The sequence below is a fragment of the Stegastes partitus genome, unplaced genomic scaffold (genome assembly GCF_000690725.1).
Source record: "Stegastes partitus isolate 25-593 unplaced genomic scaffold, Stegastes_partitus-1.0.2 Scaffold390, whole genome shotgun sequence".
Lineage (NCBI taxonomy): Eukaryota > Metazoa > Chordata > Actinopteri > Pomacentridae > Stegastes > Stegastes partitus.
In genome coordinates, this window is record NW_007578121.1 from 163240 (window position 1) to 181567 (window position 18328).

Genomic DNA, 18328 nt, shown 5'->3' on the forward strand with positions numbered 1-18328 from the left:
CCTCCCACACAGTCCAAAAACATGCTGAGGTTAATTGGTGATTCTAAATTGTCCGTAGGTGTGAATGTGAGTGTGCTTGGTTGTGTGGTCCTGCGATGGATTGGCGACCTGTCCAGGGTGTCCCCTGCCTTCGCCCTAAGTTGGCTGGGATAGGCTCCAGCCCCCCCCCCGCGACCCTCGTGAGGATTAAGCGGTGTATAGATAATGGATGGATGGAGGAACGGAATTGAAATTAAACCACTTCACACACAGTGGAGTTGAGGTCTTTTGAGTTAGCTCCACCTACCGTTTCTGGCAGAAAGATAACTTGATGAATAATGGAATAATACAGGCCCTGTGTGTAAAGGAAAATCTTTGAGACTGTCACTCCAACATTCAGATATTATCTCCAAGCATTCTTTAATATGATGCAGAATTCAGGTGCTGCAGCATAGCAATCCCAAACCAGAACATCCACCACCGTGCTTCACAGTTGCTGCACCGGACTTGTTAACTGTTACTATGGCAAAAAAACAACCTCCATCTTTGATTGAGCATATTATTGCAAAGAGCCTTCTTTTTGCTTGTATGTTAACTGACAAATTGTGACTCTGATGTTCTTTTTGGACAGAAAAAGCATTTTCCTGGCATACCTCCCATGCCAGTCAGACTTGTACAAGCTCTCTGACTGTAGATGCAGCTCATCAACACCAAACGTTGCAGCTACCTACAGATGCTGGGATGAAATTTGGGGCTTCTTAGAGACTTGTTTTTGTATCATCATCAAATCAAAATCATATCAGGTTTATTGTCATGTTGCTGTACATATGCAGTAGTACAGGCAAGATGGATGAGCGTTTCTTCAGGATTATTCAATCAGCAAGTTTTGCAGAATGCACATCTGGGATAAGACACTAAACGTCTGCTGTCGCTGTCTGCTCTTACCCTGAATTTGTGGACAGTCCTGGAAAAAATGGCATGTGTGTGAAATCTGCACCACTTCAAGGTGATTTTCCTCAACTATAGCATAATTTATTTCTAATCATTTGGAGATCTTTTTAAGCTCTTGCCAGTCTCAGAGGCCTTAGAGAGGTTTTTTATATCTTTGCGTGATGACACCACCACACACCGAAGCTATAAAGATGAATCTTGATGTCAGAGGTTTAAATAAGGTAGGTTCCACTGGTTATTCCTCAAGGAGGTTCTAATAAGCTGTTATCAGGCTGATATTTTGAATTTGGTGTCAGAGAGGCGTGTAGTTTGACATGACAGTGAGGTTTGATACCTTCCTCTGCGGTAGCAATGTGGCGAACACCAAGAGAAACAGTCGAGAAAAAGCCAGTGTCTGACCACGAAGAAAAAAAAATCTTTATTTCTTTTCTTATCAAGATACATTAAAGGATACAGAGACATTGGAATAAAAAACACTTGAGAAAAAGTTTCAATTGTATCATGTTTGTCTCTCCATCATACAAAAATCAGCACCCTGTCCCTTTTGAATGTCTCCCCTGTTGAAATGACCAGCCCACCCACCCTATGAAGGAGAGATGTTTCACATGTACAGTAGCATATTAGAGCCATCTCCACGATAATGGAGCAAAATTACAGTTTAGATGTAAAAAAAAGTTTCCAATATGCCACTTTTCTTTACACACATTAGTATTTGCTACAAACTCAACACTTCAATTTCTTTTCTTTTTTTTCGTTTGAGAAATATTACAAAGCCCACATTGGGACCAAACTTGCTTATAAAACCAGTGCAACCCCTCACTGCTGTGGGGATTCACAGGAATTATAATTATCCAATTAACAACTTATTTTTAGTACTCACCCTTTGATTACAGTACAAACGGGAGGAGGGGGACTAAAATAAACAAAGCAAATGAAAGAACAAGTTGAGACAGTGGAAGATTCCTTTCACGTCGTTGTCATACCCAATCACAATCAAGAACATTGCTTCTGTTCTGCTTCATCACACATTTACAGAGGAGGATTAAGGCCACGTGAAATAATCAAAAATTAAGAAAAAGTTTTCACATTTTTAGATGATAACTTTGGAGCAAAATGTTTGGCCCTAATTCTCTTCCGTACATTTACATATTGCTGCTTTATTTAACAGACTTTTATCAACTGACCAGTAAATTAACTGTCAATTTCATTCAAACCAGCCCAACAGTACATTGTCAGAATTGTTGTGGCTTTAACAGAACAAAGGGTTCAGAGTTTACCCACAACGGACATCAGCTTTTATTTTTCTTTATTTTGCACAATATAGCTTCATTTTGGACTTTTTCAGAATCTAAACATAGTACCTCAAAACCAGATGTGTTCTCTGATCATGGCAGGTCACACAGCAACTGGTGCAAATCCATGATATCCACAATCCTTAAATTAGGAGAATCTCTCCTTTGCTTCCAGACTACCTGTTCTAACATTGCAGGATGTGGTCAAGAGAATGGCAACCTGACTATTCTCTCTTCAAACTGGCTAAAAGTGACTGTAATAGCACTGTGCCAGTAAACAGACAGCAAAGGAAACACTATATAGGGCTTGACTCCAAGGTTAACCCCTGTCCAGTTTCTTACTGTGTGTACTGTGACACCTCTAGATGGCAGAAATGTATGGAAGTCTATTTGTCTCCAAACTATATCGTGAGCACAAAACAAAACGAGGCAATTGAATCAAGATAAGTAGGTCAAGGGTTACAATTAATTTTAAGCTATAAAAAAAAAAGTGTAAAAAAAAAAAAAAGGGGAGGGGTTTAGGTGCACTCATTTTTAAATCTGTTGCATTTTCCTCTTGTTCAGGTAAAATCTGAATGTTTGAGAACAGTTACTAAATGAAAGGTTAAAAAAGGCATGTGGCAGTTTGGACAGCATTTATCTCAGTTTAAGCTTTTGACATAGTGATGCAGTCTGATCGGACGTGAAAACTAAGCAAGCAGCTTGGACAATAGTGAGTAGACAAAGCCCAACTGCTTGTTCAAATGGACTCAAACTCTTGCCAGTTTCAAAAAAAAAAAATTACACTCAACATTATACTTTCACACATGGTTTCTGCACACTCAAATCTCTACTTTCACACAGCTCAACTTGTTTTGTGCTCACTGAATATTTTTGGATAGGCTTCCATACAATGGAGGATGTAAGGGGGGTGCAAACGGGATGAACCTCATAGAGAAGGATTTATTAATGGCTGTCAGGTCTGCTCCTGGTGAGTGATGTAATCTCAGAGAAAACGAAAATGGCAGTAGATGGATAAAACTCTGCGTTAACACTGTATAAGGGCAGTTCTGCAAATATGTCTCCTCAACTTGACCAATCACCCTGCCCCTGGTCCACTGGCTACAATTAGTAGCTGGTAGATTGCACCACTGGAATGGAGTAGAGGATTGTAGAGTGAACTCTTCAAATCAAACCAAAGTAGACCTTCAGCCTGCTACAGCTGTCCCACACAGGATGCATATATTTACACAAAGATAGAGACGTGGAGTAAAAACAAAGTGTGCTTTATCACCGTTGTTTCAGGATGAAAAATATCTTGATTTAAATTACACGTTTAAAAACAGATGGCATTAAAAAGGGAGTAAAGTAATTCAGGGTCTGGAATAAAACACTACAAAGCCCAAGTGCGTTGATGTGTGTTTGCATGAAAATTTGCTTATGTGTACGTGTGCGTGCATGCGTGTGTGTCTGTGTGTGTGTGTGTGTGAGAGACACGTCAACTTTTGGGAAGTAACAGAGGACTAAAGAAAGATGACACTGAAAACAGAAAAAAAAAAAAAAAGACTACTGTATGGCATACAGCCTGTAAGTGATGGCCTGAGCACAGACCCTCCCCAACTCCCATCCCACCCCTATGTCCTGTTAAAAGACCCCCGTCCCTCCTATTTAGTCCTCCAGGACAATGGGTTCGCTGGTGCTGGAGGGCAGGAGGGGCATGGCCAGGGAGCGGGGCGGTGGTGGCAGCTTGATCCGGACCAGGAGATGAGGTTTCCTTGCTGCCCGGCGCATCTCTGACTGGGTCAGATGTTTCCTCAGAGCCCTAGTTTAAAGAGACAGCAAGAAAAAAAAAAAAAAACATATTGAAGCCCTATTCAGTCAAAGAGTTATTTTACCTCTATGACAAGCTTATCTTCATCCACTGTTGCAGTTAATAGACATGGCAAAAATAATATTTCAATCAGCAATTACCGGCAAATGACAGCAGTAAGCTGCAGCCTAAAGTTGGACCCCAAGTCAAGATTGCGTTCCAAACACATGAATGTGTTTTCATGCTTAGGGCTACAGCTGGATTTCTACTTATGTATGGATGTATATTCACATTATCGTGAAAATAGTTTTATGATGTATCTGGTGCACTGTGACAGCTCTGCACCTTTAAATTAGTTGAACTTGGCGCTGACCTTTGTGGGTGCAGCCAATCACTGCTGAAAAAACTAATTAGTCAACTTGTGTTTTTGAATTTCTAGACTTGGACAGTAACAAATCACCCCCACTATTCAGAGCAGACAAAAAAAACAACCTGGGGGCGCCGCTATAGCTCACCTGGTTGAGCTGGCGTCCCATGTGCAGGGCTACAGTCCCAATGTGGAGGTCATGAGTTCGATTCCCGCTCATGACCCTTTCCCACATGTCCTCCCCCCATTCTTCTCCCCTACCTTCCTGTCTCTCTCTGACTAAAGCTATCTAACAAAGGCCAAAAAAACTTTAAAAAAAAAATACCTGTTGCCTTATCAGCAAGCTAATGCAGTTATGAGGTTTGTCATAAAAACCCTGAGAGTCTCTGAAACATCTCTACCTACTGCTAAACACCTTTTGCTTCGTAGCAAAAGTGGCACCACCAAGAGAAGACACAGGGTTTGTCTCCTTTTCAATAACAAACATTCACGAACAAAGCAAACCTGTTAACATGGCCATCACTCTGTATAAACAAACAGGAATGCAGTGACTGCACAGCAGTCATCTTCTATTCAGTAACAGACCGTGCAAAATAACATTAAAGGTTGCCCCAATGTAACAGCAAGCCTGGGTGTTTGTTTAACTCCTTTGTTTCACGCTTTCTAACAAAGTAAAAGAGTGTAAACACCGTCACAGTGAAAAATATAAAGCATCACACGGCCTGATCAGTTCATTGTTATAGGGCTGATCCAAGTGTGAAATCTGACACTAAGCTAGAAATCAAAACCTGCACTATAGGCCCCACAGCAAGATTTCTGATGACCCCTTGCATCAGTTGGGCTGAGGTTCCATTTAAATTCAGGTTTAATATTGTGTTTTCCTCCTGTGAGAACTAACACGTGTTGTTTTGAATTCTTCTGAGGTAGCTCTAAATTTTGTTTTTGTTTCCATAAGCATTTGGCTGTGCCAAAGTGAGACTAACTGGTAAGAGGGTATTACTTCTGATGCTAGTGGTAATAGCAGTGGTAGTAGTACTTGTAGTGCAGCAGTATGTTATCTGTATAACCTGATGAGAACAGCTAATGCAGCCATCCTGGCTGACAGTACTGTGAGCTCTGCCTGAATAGTTCTGGCAAATTCTACCAATTTATAAACTGACAGTTGGCCACATTACCAATCTACATTGAGTGAATTATTCACTTTAGTTACGCTACTCCAGCTGCTGGAAATAGCTGCTAAGCTGGAATAGATGTCTACAAATGCTGTTGTAGCAACTTTATCAGTTCAGGAAATGTCACCATTTACTGCCACCTCTAAAATGTATTTATCATTAAAGCAGTGCATTGCCAACACACTTCATTACTTAAGATTGGTGTTGTTGGAAACATGAAACCAACTGCCTGTTCAAGGTAGCAGTGTTAACTGCTGACGTGTTGACAGACACTCCTAGGATGAGTTAGTGTTTGAAAATCCAAGATTAGCAGTAGTATTTAGCCTCAGGTAGCTAGCTAAGCCAGACAGCTCCCAGACACATTTTTCAAACTTGATGCTGCAGAGTTCATGAGCATGACTGCCACAGCTGGCAGTGTCATAGCATGGAGTTTCGCTGGGTTTATGGTCCCCTATAAGCAGTCAGCTGACATACCTTTAAGTCTACGACTGACATGCGTGTCCATCATCTTCTGCCTTATCAGTAGAAGTATTTTTAATCGGTTCAATTATTAATGGCAATTAATTAATTAAAAAATACTCATTAACACCCCTATTACATAGACATTTAAATGTCTACCTAAGATTTGATAGGACTGTTCCCTACATTTACATTGATCTGTCACACACAAAAACACATTCAGTACTGACAGAGGCTGTGAAGGTGGCAAAACAAGTTGATTTTGCTGCAGTGACATGTACCTGGTGTCCTTTGTGGCAACAAACACCACAGGGTTGGGGGCTTCACCCTGGCTGACCTTCTGCCTCTTGATGACCGACTGGGAGGTGGTCCTCATACCTGAAGTATATGGCCTCCCATTGGCTGGGTATGGCACACCTGTAGTCTGTGAACCAATAAAAGAATGAGACAGTAAATCCACCATAATGAAGCAAAAAGCATGCGCTGATAAGCGTATCATGCAGTCATTCAGAACCATTTTTAAATCAGAATAAATGTGTAGCCACCTCAGTCTGATAGTTGGTCATGAAGTTGTTTAACTGGAGTTAAAAGTAGAGTGTTTGTAAGGACAACACATGGCCCACTTGTGCAGTAGAAAAAAAATTTATTTTGGCATGACATCAGATGGCGCAAGTTGAATACCATAATCAGTGTCACTTCAGGTTTGTTTGTGCGAACAGACAAATGTCAATTGGAGATCAAAGAGAGGGAAGACAAAAGTAACTCTAGTTGGAGTCTGGTGATCTGTTTCTGGTTTGATTCCAGCAGCGAATCATTTTTGGATCCCCTCTCTCTCCAAAATTTTTGGATTTACACTGTAGGTTGTCCAACAGAGGAAACATTCCAAAATGGATTTAATAAAGTTGAAGTAAGTAGTAAGATGAGTAGTAAAGTCACTGGTCTAACTGTGAGAGAAATAATGGAAACATTGACAGTTGGTTGGCAGCAGCCGATTCTGTATGTTGTGGTTGTTAGTTTTGTACTGGAGTCTAAATAAGAATATTTTCTTAAATAAGAATCCAATCATTCTGCATATGTACTGTTTGGTGTGTGTGTGTGTGTGTGTGTGTGTGTGTGTGTGTGTAAGGAACACTAACGCTGTCAAAGCCTCTCTTTCCCAACAGGCTTTGGCCCACTCGAGGCTGGCTGGCCTGGTTCCTGTTGATAGGTGTCGGGGGTCCTCTGGACGCCTTCAGTTTCAGAGGAGCTGAAATGGCTGCAGAGACAACACCCAAACATTCAGACGGGGCAAAAGCAGCGAGGAAAGTTCACCTTGTCTGTACAGCATTTTTCAAAAAAAAGAAAGTGCTTCATATAAGACACAAAAGGCTTTAAGACAAGATATAAAAGAAATACAAAAAGCAGCACACAGAGATTTTAAACAAGAAAAGCACAAGATTGAAAAACTGTGAAATGGAATATAACATGAAACAGGAAAATAAAAATTACAGTGCAGATACAGTACAGTGTAGGATATTAATGTATTGTCCAAAATGTAATTTAATCATTTATTTATGAGACAATAAATGCCTGTGGCAAAAAGAAAAGTCTTAATCCCAAAGAAGAATACAAGAATAGCAGGCTGAAGCAGACCTCGAGTATTCTGGAATGTTGCTCAGATTTAGCTTTAAAACTGAAAGGCGCCTCTCCATTTTCAATGGAGGAACAGTAAACAGACTTGTCCTAGACAACCACCTGAGAGGTCTGGTCGAGTCATAACACAGCAGCAGAACACCAAATCCATCATTTTGTGCTTTATCAACCAGTCGCAGAATTTCAAAGTCAGTTCTTTGACAAACAGGAAGCCATTGTAAAGATATGAGAACCAGAGAGATGACACTGAATCAGCTGCACCTGTTCCATTCACCTACTCAGTGCCTTCATAGGAACACTGTCAACTACAATATAGGTAATATAGTTATCTAGATCTGTGTGCTGTGTGAGGTAATTGAAGCCTGTATATACTCAACATTAATTTGGAGCTGTTTGGCATTTACGGCGTTGCAGAGGAGTGTTGGCCACATGTGTCCTTACCTAAATCCTTCACTATGTTGTCCAGTGTCTGTCGAGGCACCAGTTTGCTCTTTAGAGGAGTTTTTGTGGCTTTGGGCAGCCTGATCATACCTGAAGAAACAGATTTAAACAGATTTATCAAGTCAAATATGTGTGCTTAGACCATAATCAGTTTTTATTCAGCTGTTAGTTAAAGCACTGAAATTTTGAAAGCATCAATTAATGTTTAAAACTATAGTATGTCATATTGAGCTTCTTACACCTTGACTTAACACATTAAAATGAGCTTGGAAGGCTTTCAGAATGTAGAATGTACATATGATCATCACATAAACAGCTTCATGTTGAACCTCATAAGTAACAGGCAATAATCAGGAAATTCATTTGCGAGTATTGTTGATGTGTGTGTTCATACACTCAGCCTTGACAGCGTTGGCATTGATCGAGGCGTAGGGCCGTCGTGCTGCACGCCGCGGCTGCAGGATATCCTCACACACCCGCCGGGCGATGCGGGTCAGCTTGGTGGTCTGCAGGATGAAGGTCTGGCGATTCTTGGCCAGCAGCTTGGCTCGACCCTCGTTGCGGGTAAATGGTGACATGCCCTGGACCTCCTGGCGTGTCATGTGACTGCGGGGGCCTGATTCCTGGACAGACAGAAAGAAGGGATGCTATGAGGAGGCCTTTCATGAAATGCAACACACCTTGAGACAGATCAGTTGGTGAACAACATTCATGAACAGCTTACAGTTGATTTCCCTGCTAAGATCAGACTGAAAAAAAGACTTACAGAGCCAGCTCTAGCAGCACCCTCTAGCTGTGTGGGGGTCTTCAGACCTCCGTACTTCTTCCAGTAGATCCAGCAGGAGGCGCACAGTCTGCATTGCATGTTTGGGGGTCCCCAGGCATACCACTGTGGAGACTGGGCAGCTGGGTAGACGATAAAGGAATTAGTGAGTTAGCATCTCTGGAGGGTGATATGTCACTTATTTATGGACTAAACAGATCAAACATTCAGCTCAGGACTTGCTTTTGGAATTCCTCTGGTTATGTCTAGTCGCCAGTGATGATTTTTAATATGAAGGCTGGCTCACCCTGGCTTCTGACTGACACAGAATGTGTTTGGTGGTCTCTGTCTGAGGTCCATAGAAAAAATATGATTGTCACCTGGCTGTGCAATGTCACGTGGAATCCTGATCCGTGACAGTTACCGTTCACAACTGTGACCCACATGACCGTACCACACTTGGTGTGCGCATAACAAAATGGTCTCATAGATTTTTGATTGTACCTTATAGGTCTGTAAAACCTCACAAACACAAACGGTCCTTGTCTACAGGTAACCTCTTCCAGTATCAGCCAATAGCCGCAGTGGCTGAACTGTTTACAATTCACTGTTATTTAGAACATAGTGTCTGTGCACTACTGGTCATGAAACGTATGCATTTACATTCATGTGATTACATGAACTGTTGTGTGCCATATATGATCAAAACTTGTACTAAAGTTCCAGTCTTTGACAATAAAATAAAAACCATAAAAAACACTGTTTTTAATGGCACCATTGATGCTGAAGTTAGAGTTGTGTGTTAAGGAGCTACAATGCAGCTTTTGAGCTTTAGCTGTACTTAACATATTCCTCCTCTAAAATGCCACTACATGATGGGGCCTGGGTAGCAACAAAAGACAACCAGAATGGTGACTGGTCAGTATAATGCAGTCTAGTGTAATATTTCAGTATTTTCATTATTTTGTTTTCAAAAGGTTTTGGTCTGTAATGTTGCAGACACAAAAAAGTCCAGTGTGATTTTTATTTTTTTTTTGCAACTCACAAGTGTACGCTCAACTGTAGTTCAGGTTCTGACAGTGTGTACTTACTATGGCAGCTCTCACAGCTGAGTCCTTTCTGAAAGCCTGCTGCCCCGTTCATTCCAGGCTTGCTGCCTGGCACCATGATCTGATTGGGGTTGGGTTTGGTGCTGGTGAAGAGAGGTGAGTGAGGAGATGAAAGGGAGTTATTATCATGGCAGTTTTAACTGAGGAAGTTTTGCTGTGTAGTAGTTGACAATAATACTCACTAGGTGGGGATGTACACCTGCTTCAGTTTGCTATCTGCCTCTGCTGCCTTTAGTCGTTTCTGGGAGAACATGTTTGAAGTTTGTGAGAATCTTGATAGAAACATGCATACAAAACTAATCTAACAGTGCTTTTTGGTGTGGTGTTGCTCGATGTAGATAAACCTGTTGGATGTAGCGGTCCGTAGTCTTCCACATGTAATAGAACTGGACAACGCTGGCTAGCGACTTCCAGGGCAGCTAAAAGAAAGACAGAAAACATCTACTAAGCAGGATACACATAGTATAGTTTTAACAGTGAAAATCTTGAATTTGACATCAATATCATCATTACACCTCCACATTTATACTTTAAGAGGTCTAAGAGAGGGGGAGCTTACAAAGTCTTGGCGGATATCGTTAAAGTCTTTGCCATATTTTTCCAGAGCCTCTTCAAACAGCATAGCCTCAGAGGCACTCCACTCTTCCATCTCATCACGGCAGAGCACTGGACCGCCCTGAGGAACCAGGGTGGACATGGCTTTGGCCAGGTCATAGTTGTTCTTCTGCAATGTGTCCATAGCATGGAACTGAAAGTAGAGAGAAGGTAGAGACAAGTGGTGAAATATTCAATCAAATGTTATCATCACAGGTCAGTTCTTCTCAGCAGGAAATTCCATATTTTGTAAGACAGGGCAACAAATGGTACACTCGTGGGTATTCAAGTGACTGCCTATGTTCCTAAGTGACATGCCAGTGTCAAGTGTGTGAATAGCCTCTTCTAGTCCTTCTCTTGTCACATGTAGCATGAAAATAAAGCAGCATTTTAAGGTGGCCATTTATAGCCACTGGTCAAAGAAGTGACTGTGTACCAGTCAGGCTATCTAATCACTGTCCCTTTAAAGCCACACCTGACTAGGGTGTGGATAAAATCAATGCTCAAAAATTTGTCACCAGCTGAACAGCTCAAAAAATCGAACCCTTTTCTTACCAGAGCTATGGAAATAAGGTTTTCAGCTTTTTCTTTAAGTCAAAAAATAAGACAATGCAATTTGCATTTATATTTTTGTTTACAACAACCATATATTTTAGCTATTGCACGTGGTAACAAGACACTAATGATGTGTAGACACTTCTGCTTCTTAATGCCCCTTTAATACAGAGTGGATAAGGACAGAATCAAATAGGACGAGGCTTCATAAAATGCAACATCAAATAACAGTTGTATACTCAAACCTAAGCTGTGTCAGTAAAGATTGAAAAATTCACAAAGTGTATCACCAGAACATTCACCTAATAATGAAATCCCAAACAAAAGCTAAACATAAACTCTTGTCACATTTGGGTCTTAACAAGATATCTGTATTTATCAGAAAATCTTACTAACTCTCTGAAAGCCCACCAGCTCATTCAAAATGCTACAACCGGAGTACTGACAAAAACTACAAGAGATCACATTTCTACATTTCCATATTCACTTCCCCTCATTAGCTCCCTGTAAAACAGAACAGAATTTAAAATCCTCCTCCCAAAGTCAGTCATGGCTAAGTTCCATCATATCTTAAAGTCCTCATAGTACCATAATATCCCAATAAAACACTTTGCTTTCAGAACTCAGGCTTACTTTTGGTTTCTGAAGTTTCCAAAAGTAGAATGGGATGCAGGACCCTCGGCTATCAGGGTCCTCTGCTGTAAAACTCGCTGACAGCTTGGGTTTAAGAGGCAAACACCTTCTCTAATTTTAAGATTAGGCTTAAAACTTGCTTTTTGAAAAAGCTTACAGTTAGGGCTGACTCAGGTAACCCCGAACCACCCCTGAGCATGCTGCTATAGGCCTAGGTTGCTCAGGGATGGTTCGGATGATGCATCTTTCTTCAACTCTTCTTAATCTCAATATGACAGGGTCCCTGCCTCCAGAGCTGCATGTTTCTGATCTGTTACTGGTCTCATCAAGCTGTCCAGTGTTTGTTGATTCTCAATGCTTGTCTTTTCCCTCTGCGCTCTCCCCTCACCCCAACCTGTCAAGGCTGCTCAAGGGGACATTTATAGATTCCTCTCTGCAAGACTGTAAGGTCTTGACCTTACTATTTACAGTGTCCATAGATGACTTATGTTGTGATTTGGCTATATAAATCAAATGCAACTGAACTGAAACTAAAAGACAATAATACACACACATAAACACAATGGTTTTAAATTCAAAGGCTTGGTTTAAATTGTTTTCAGTATGACTGTCTCACCAGTGTGATGTCTCTGGAGGCTGCAGCTGCACTCATGTGAAGGCTGGGCTGACGGATGGAGCTGCTGCAGTCCAGGGCCCGAGCAAACGTCCCCACAGCTCTAAAACAAACAAGCAACAACCGGGAATAAATCAATCCTCGATTAAAAACTAGGAAACATTTACACCATTAATATAGGTATGTGTACAATGTGGTAATGTTTCATGAAATTACCACTAGAGGGAGTGTTTGGGCTAATTCATTCAGAGCAGGGCAATTCCCTCCAAAAGCAAACTTTACATAGTTTTCTTTTTTTTTTTTTAAATTTTAAAATTAAAAAATTTAAAATGACCCACAGTATCAGCCAAATAAATTCCACTGAGGCAGTACAATACCACCTATTACCACAACTAAGTGTTCAATACATATTCTAATGTTATGTTGATGTGTTGTATGAAAACCAACACCACCATTATGTCCAAGTCACAACTCAGCGTAACATCAGTGACAGTTCAACTTCTTAACAATTACAGTCTTATAATTACAGATTAAGCTCTTGAAGCTGACTATACATGTAACAACCAGCAGAAAACAGTTTCCTACTATTGGAAATTATCATAGTGGCTGCAATTTATGCATTTTCTCCAGAAAAGCTGTCCTGCTGATGGTAGATTCAGAGGTTGCCATAGCAACAAGATCTAGTGATGATGATGCAGGCTGGGTGACAGATGGCAGACAAGCATTACCTTGCCACCACCAGGAACTGGTCGATCTGAGGGTCTTTGAGCTGGTTGTTGGGGTCCCACACCTTAGTTTCCAGCTTTTCCTGGATCCTGTTGTCTGATTCACCTGCAACACAGAGGAATTGGATACAACATCTGCTACTGGGCACTTAGGAAGGTGAACTCCTTACAGTTTCTGATTTATTTTGTTTGCCAGGTTTCCAGTTTTTAGTGTGCTGCTCACCCTCAGCTAGCTTGTCAGGAATTTCAGCCTGGTACTTGGAGCCGACTCGGATCTCACCCTGGTCTGCCAGGAGGGTCTTCTGGACAGGGTCGAACACCAACGAGTAGAAGAAACAGTCCTAGACAGAACACAACAAAAGTTACAGCTGCTTCCCCAGTGATTTGTGCTCCAACAGCCTTCACACTGTTCACACTTTTTTTAAGGTCAAATACGTGAAAGATAATAAATAGGCACCACAGTAATGACAAATGAACAGGCGGTGTCTTACCTCTTTCTCCAGGTATCCAGCCAAAACATCGGTTTCATTGAGAAGAGTGACGTTACATTTCCCCCTAAGGAGACAGTGAGGAAAAAATGTCTAAGTGAAAGATGTAAAAACTATCCACCGTCTTGGAATAGAAAATAACATTTGATAAAAAAGATCACTGCCAAACACAGTACAACCACTATGCTGATGTAGCCTGTAAACTACATTTTTGGTATGTAGAGACAAAGAAACTTTTAGAACATCAATACAATGGCAGTTTAAAGACAAATGTGTACATGCCAGTCTGTTGCATTTAAAACTTAACTGTTACTCTAACTTACGGCTGCCCCAATGTGAACCAGGTTTGATACAAGGGACTAACGAACACAGAAAAAATCCTGTGTTATAAACACACACACGCACACACATATATGTGTGTGTTTTTGTAACTGCAGAGTCAGATTCCTTTAATCTCACTCACATGTAGTAAGTCAACTACAAACTACACGGTAATGTTATAAAATGTTCTATCTTAATTTACTGTAATATCACTGACTCAGCACATCAAATGTTTTTAACAGGAGAGTTGGCACATCTCTTCTTTGTATTTAAAGGAATAAGTTACACACAACAAAAATGTCGACAGCCCTCACTGGTCGAGCTGCTTTTGGTTCAAGTTAAACCTAGTGTTGGGGTAAAGAAGTGACTTAGTCTACTTTACTTGGACATCTGTTTTATTCGCTGTGATTCTATCACTTGAATATTCATTCATCAAAAGCTAATGGATACAAGATGAGCAACAATTCTTTCTAAAAAGGAAATAAAAAGAGATGGCCTGTGCAGGGGCAGAACATATCACTGCCTTAATGACTAAGAATAGCTGCGGCAAGGACCATTTCCTCTGCAGTTCAGTCCTAACTGTGCATGGCAGGTGTCTGGGTTCCAACTTAACTGCAGCTCTGTCAGAAGCTCCTGCTAGTAAACACATACCGTATGTGAGTAGCAGGTAGAGATTCAAATTGTCGAGACAGGAAGAGTTCTCTGTGTTTGAGCTGGTGTTTCTGTTGTTCAGACAGTGTCGGCTGCTTCGACTCCTCCTCAAATTCTCCTACAAACACAAACACATCATCATCAGCACTGCTTTTATAGCAACATGACAAACATCATACAATGTCACACACTACATGAGAGCATACAAAATTCAAGTACCTCCTCCATTATTAGAGATTTAGAACTAATCTTCAACCCATGAGTAAAACATGGATCAATTTTTTTTTACAGCTGCACTTAATGTAATGTAAGGAGGTCAAATGAAGGTGTCAAGTCAAACCATGTCTTACTAACACCCACAGTGTTCATACAGAGCCCCCACCAGTGTCTGCTGGCCCCAAGCAGCAGTTGCTACTGTAGACATTAGTAATAGCTCTGCAGATTTTTGCAAAAAATATGGATCCTGTCACTGTGAACATTTTAGCAGTTGGCAGGCTTATCTCAGCTTCACTTTAGATATTTCTTTATAGGTCCCAATCCCTGTCATTTGCACTACATTCTTTACTAATGAGGTGTAAAGAGATGCAGAGCCTGATCACAAACGGCCCTGTATTTAAAAAAAAAAAAATGCAAGGATGCTGTGTTGACATGGCAGTGTTGTATTCAGGTAGGATGACATGATTCAGTACGCAAAGCACAGGATGAGTACCGTACTATGTAAAATATCATGAAACAGAATTTTACATCTATGAAAAGTTAAGAAAGTGAGAGTAATTCAGTGTTCATTTTGTTAACAAAAACTATGACAAACTAGAACCAAAACCTTATGGTTACAAGTTACATCCATGGCTGTTCATACTCATATGATATATGTGGTGAAGATTTTTAATACATTTTAGAAAACGTACTTTAGCAAAATCAAAGTCATCATGATAAGCATATGTTAATATCGTCATCATTACTATGGTCCGTTGTGTTTCCGAGTTAATGTGATAAATATAAGCCAGAAAATGTTTTTGCAGAACATCATGATGTTACAGTGAAATTGACCTTTGACCTTTTGGAAATGACATATCAACGCTTCATAATGTCTCCTATTAAGACATGTGTGTAAAATCTGGTTATAATTAGAATATGCATTTTTAAAATATGTCCAAAAGGTGTTTGTGAAGTCACACTGGCCCTTTGACCTTAGTCCAAGCAAAGCCTTGTGCCAAATTTGAAGATATGTCCTCCAGGCATTGCTGATATATATCACATTAACAAGAATGAGAGGGACAGACAGAAGTGAGTGAAACCATTTCTGAATGAGTGGCAGAGTCACATGGACACTATGTATGTACTGTGTGGTATTTATTCAATTGCCACTCCTGGTGTATCATTTGTGTTAGGGATGCACAATGCTGGATTTTTACAGATACACCAATATTTTTCAATTAATTTTGTCCAATCATTGATGCAGACATGTGTGCATATATATGTTTTTCCACCTAATTGCAGACAATATCAGGCTTCTTCTGTGGTGGAACTATCATGTTACTATGCCTACTGTTATCATGACAGCCCACTGGCAGGTACAGACAATAAAATACAGGCCTTTTAAAAATGAAAACATTCACTGGGCAAAATAAAAACACTACTTCAATCTGTATGTAAAACATGTCATATTTACTTTTATGTAACATTTTCAAAACAAACTGTTATTTAGACTCACAGGGGTTATCTGCTTGTCAGTGTTCATTTTGGGCAGATGACAAACACTGATGTTTGATTTAATTATACCAATACTAATGCTGGTTTCATTGAGTGTATCATCCACCTATATCTTCTTTCAATAGTACATGGTAAAGAATAAGCACTAGGGATCTAAACTAGGAACCAACCGATATTTTGATCCTCTCTGTTTTCGAAATGTTTCTGTTTTATCACTTTTATTGCCCACTAAGGACCATATATAAAGCATTATTTCTTATTGTTTTCCAGACACTGTTATGGGATAATCTGAAGCTGCCTCCTAACTTAGCTGTTATCTATTAACATAGCCTCAGACACGGTGAAATCAACTAATGTCCTGATAATGGTGACAGCTGTGCTTCAGTTTTTGTGGGTTGTGTCTCTGCTAAAGAGACATGGCTGTCAGAACAGATTGGTAAAGTTAATCTTACTTTGCAAAGATTTTATGGTACTCTGGATAGCATTAGCTGCAGTGTAAGAGGCACAGCAAACCTCGTAGCAGTGATACATTCACATAGCACCGTCTGGAAAATAAGTTTCATTTGCATTTCTTGTTAACATCAACCACTGTTGCTAGCCGCTAACTCAGAGGGAGTCCAAACACAACTTTGGACTGTTGGGTTCTCTATTTAAATTTGTAACATCTATACCTTAACATGTTAAGCGCTGTGTGATGGCATATGGTGTAAACTGCCCAATACAAACAAAATTGAATTGAAATTGAAATTGAATCAACAAGGGAATTATTAAGGCCTTTTCTGCGTAACAGGAAAGGCTTGTGGGAGACTGCAATGTTTATTCCAACTTCAGCAGTATGTGCAACCACACCTTTCAAACACAGCTCTGCTCACTACCGGAGCTTCTCCTCTCTGCAAATGCTCTTGTCTGTCCCTCTGTGTAAACAATAGCTTCCAGTGTATTTGCTGTTACTTGTGACATGTAACCAAGTACATACTGCTGGAGTGACTGCATAGGACAGACAGAGAGAGATGCAGCTGCATCAGAGCGCAAGGAGCCATTTCATTTATGTAGAAATAGTTGTTCAATAAACATAAAAATATCACCTACAAAATATCGGCCTTAAAAATCAGCCAGAACAATCATCGGTCGATCGCTAGTCTGAACACAACCTGAAGTTTCAGATTACTACGTTTATAGAGCCGTTTATATGTAATGACTTTATTATTTTCTTTCTTTCCTTTCTACTGTTTTTGTCCTCTAGGTTAATTTCTTACTTTACCTCGTTAACCCTCTGTATAGCACTTTTAAAGAGTTCAAAGGTTCATATGAGCAGGTGAGAGAAAAGTGCTCCGAAATGCTTCCTACTGTGCTTTTTAGAATTGAGTTTTCAAGAAGAAATGTACTGAATTTAAACTGCGGACTTAATTACGAACAATGCCCACAGTTGTTAGTGGACTTACTGTAAAGCAATGGGATTTTTTTCAATTAGCAAACCCATGTGCCAACCATGTTTCCAGTAAGTAAGAGATGAGAACAAATTAAGCCATATACAGTTGTCTGCGTGTGTTCATGTGTGTGTGTTCGGCCACTAGAATGCGCATTCCTAATTTCAGGCGGGTGAGTAATTTGTTGCAAGCTGGAGGGGAGGGACTATTTCGCTTCATCTCCGTGGACTCCGCCCCTGCACTCAGCCACAGGAAACCCTGTCAGTGAGGGCACAGGGGAGAGGGAAAGAGAGAGACTCAAAGAGAGATAGTGAGAGGGACGGTACCTTAAGCCACACCCCTTTTCTGTTAACCTCTCAACCCCCTCCCCCCTCCTCCCCCTGTCCGGCTAGTCCCTGCCAGACAAAGTAGGAAACCCTGTGTACCAAACCTGAGGCGCCCATCCCCCCAACATGTATCCCCAACTCCTCACACACACACACTCACACACACACACACACACACACACACACAAAAGAAGAAACCACGTATACACAGAAGGAGCGGCAGGCTCTTTAAGCGCACACAGTATAACAGCAACACACATCTACAGACACATGCACACATCTACAGGCGCACGCACACATCTACAGGCGCAAGCACACACACACACAC

At 40.7% G+C, this 18328-nt stretch overlaps 1 protein-coding gene across 1 annotated transcript in view; it reads right to left on the reverse strand.

Annotated features, from left to right (window-relative positions):
• Positions 1–1323: 1323 nt before the first annotated feature.
• mta2 (metastasis associated 1 family, member 2) overlaps positions 1324–18328 on the reverse strand; it is a 37988-nt gene continuing 20983 nt past the window's right edge. Inside the window, exons 4-18 of the mRNA XM_008285181.1 lie at positions 14535–14652; positions 13566–13629; positions 13298–13415; positions 13078–13180; positions 12353–12452; positions 10514–10702; positions 10299–10373; positions 10137–10195; positions 9937–10037; positions 8849–8988; positions 8477–8705; positions 8083–8172; positions 7146–7264; positions 6291–6433; positions 1324–4023 (exon numbers count right to left, since the gene is read on the reverse strand). Of these exons, the coding sequence (XP_008283403.1) occupies positions 3870–4023; positions 6291–6433; positions 7146–7264; positions 8083–8172; positions 8477–8705; positions 8849–8988; positions 9937–10037; positions 10137–10195; positions 10299–10373; positions 10514–10702; positions 12353–12452; positions 13078–13180; positions 13298–13415; positions 13566–13629; positions 14535–14652 (1802 nt within the window). The 3' untranslated portion in view covers positions 1324–3869. The remainder of the gene's footprint in view (positions 4024–6290; positions 6434–7145; positions 7265–8082; positions 8173–8476; positions 8706–8848; positions 8989–9936; positions 10038–10136; positions 10196–10298; positions 10374–10513; positions 10703–12352; positions 12453–13077; positions 13181–13297; positions 13416–13565; positions 13630–14534; positions 14653–18328) is intronic.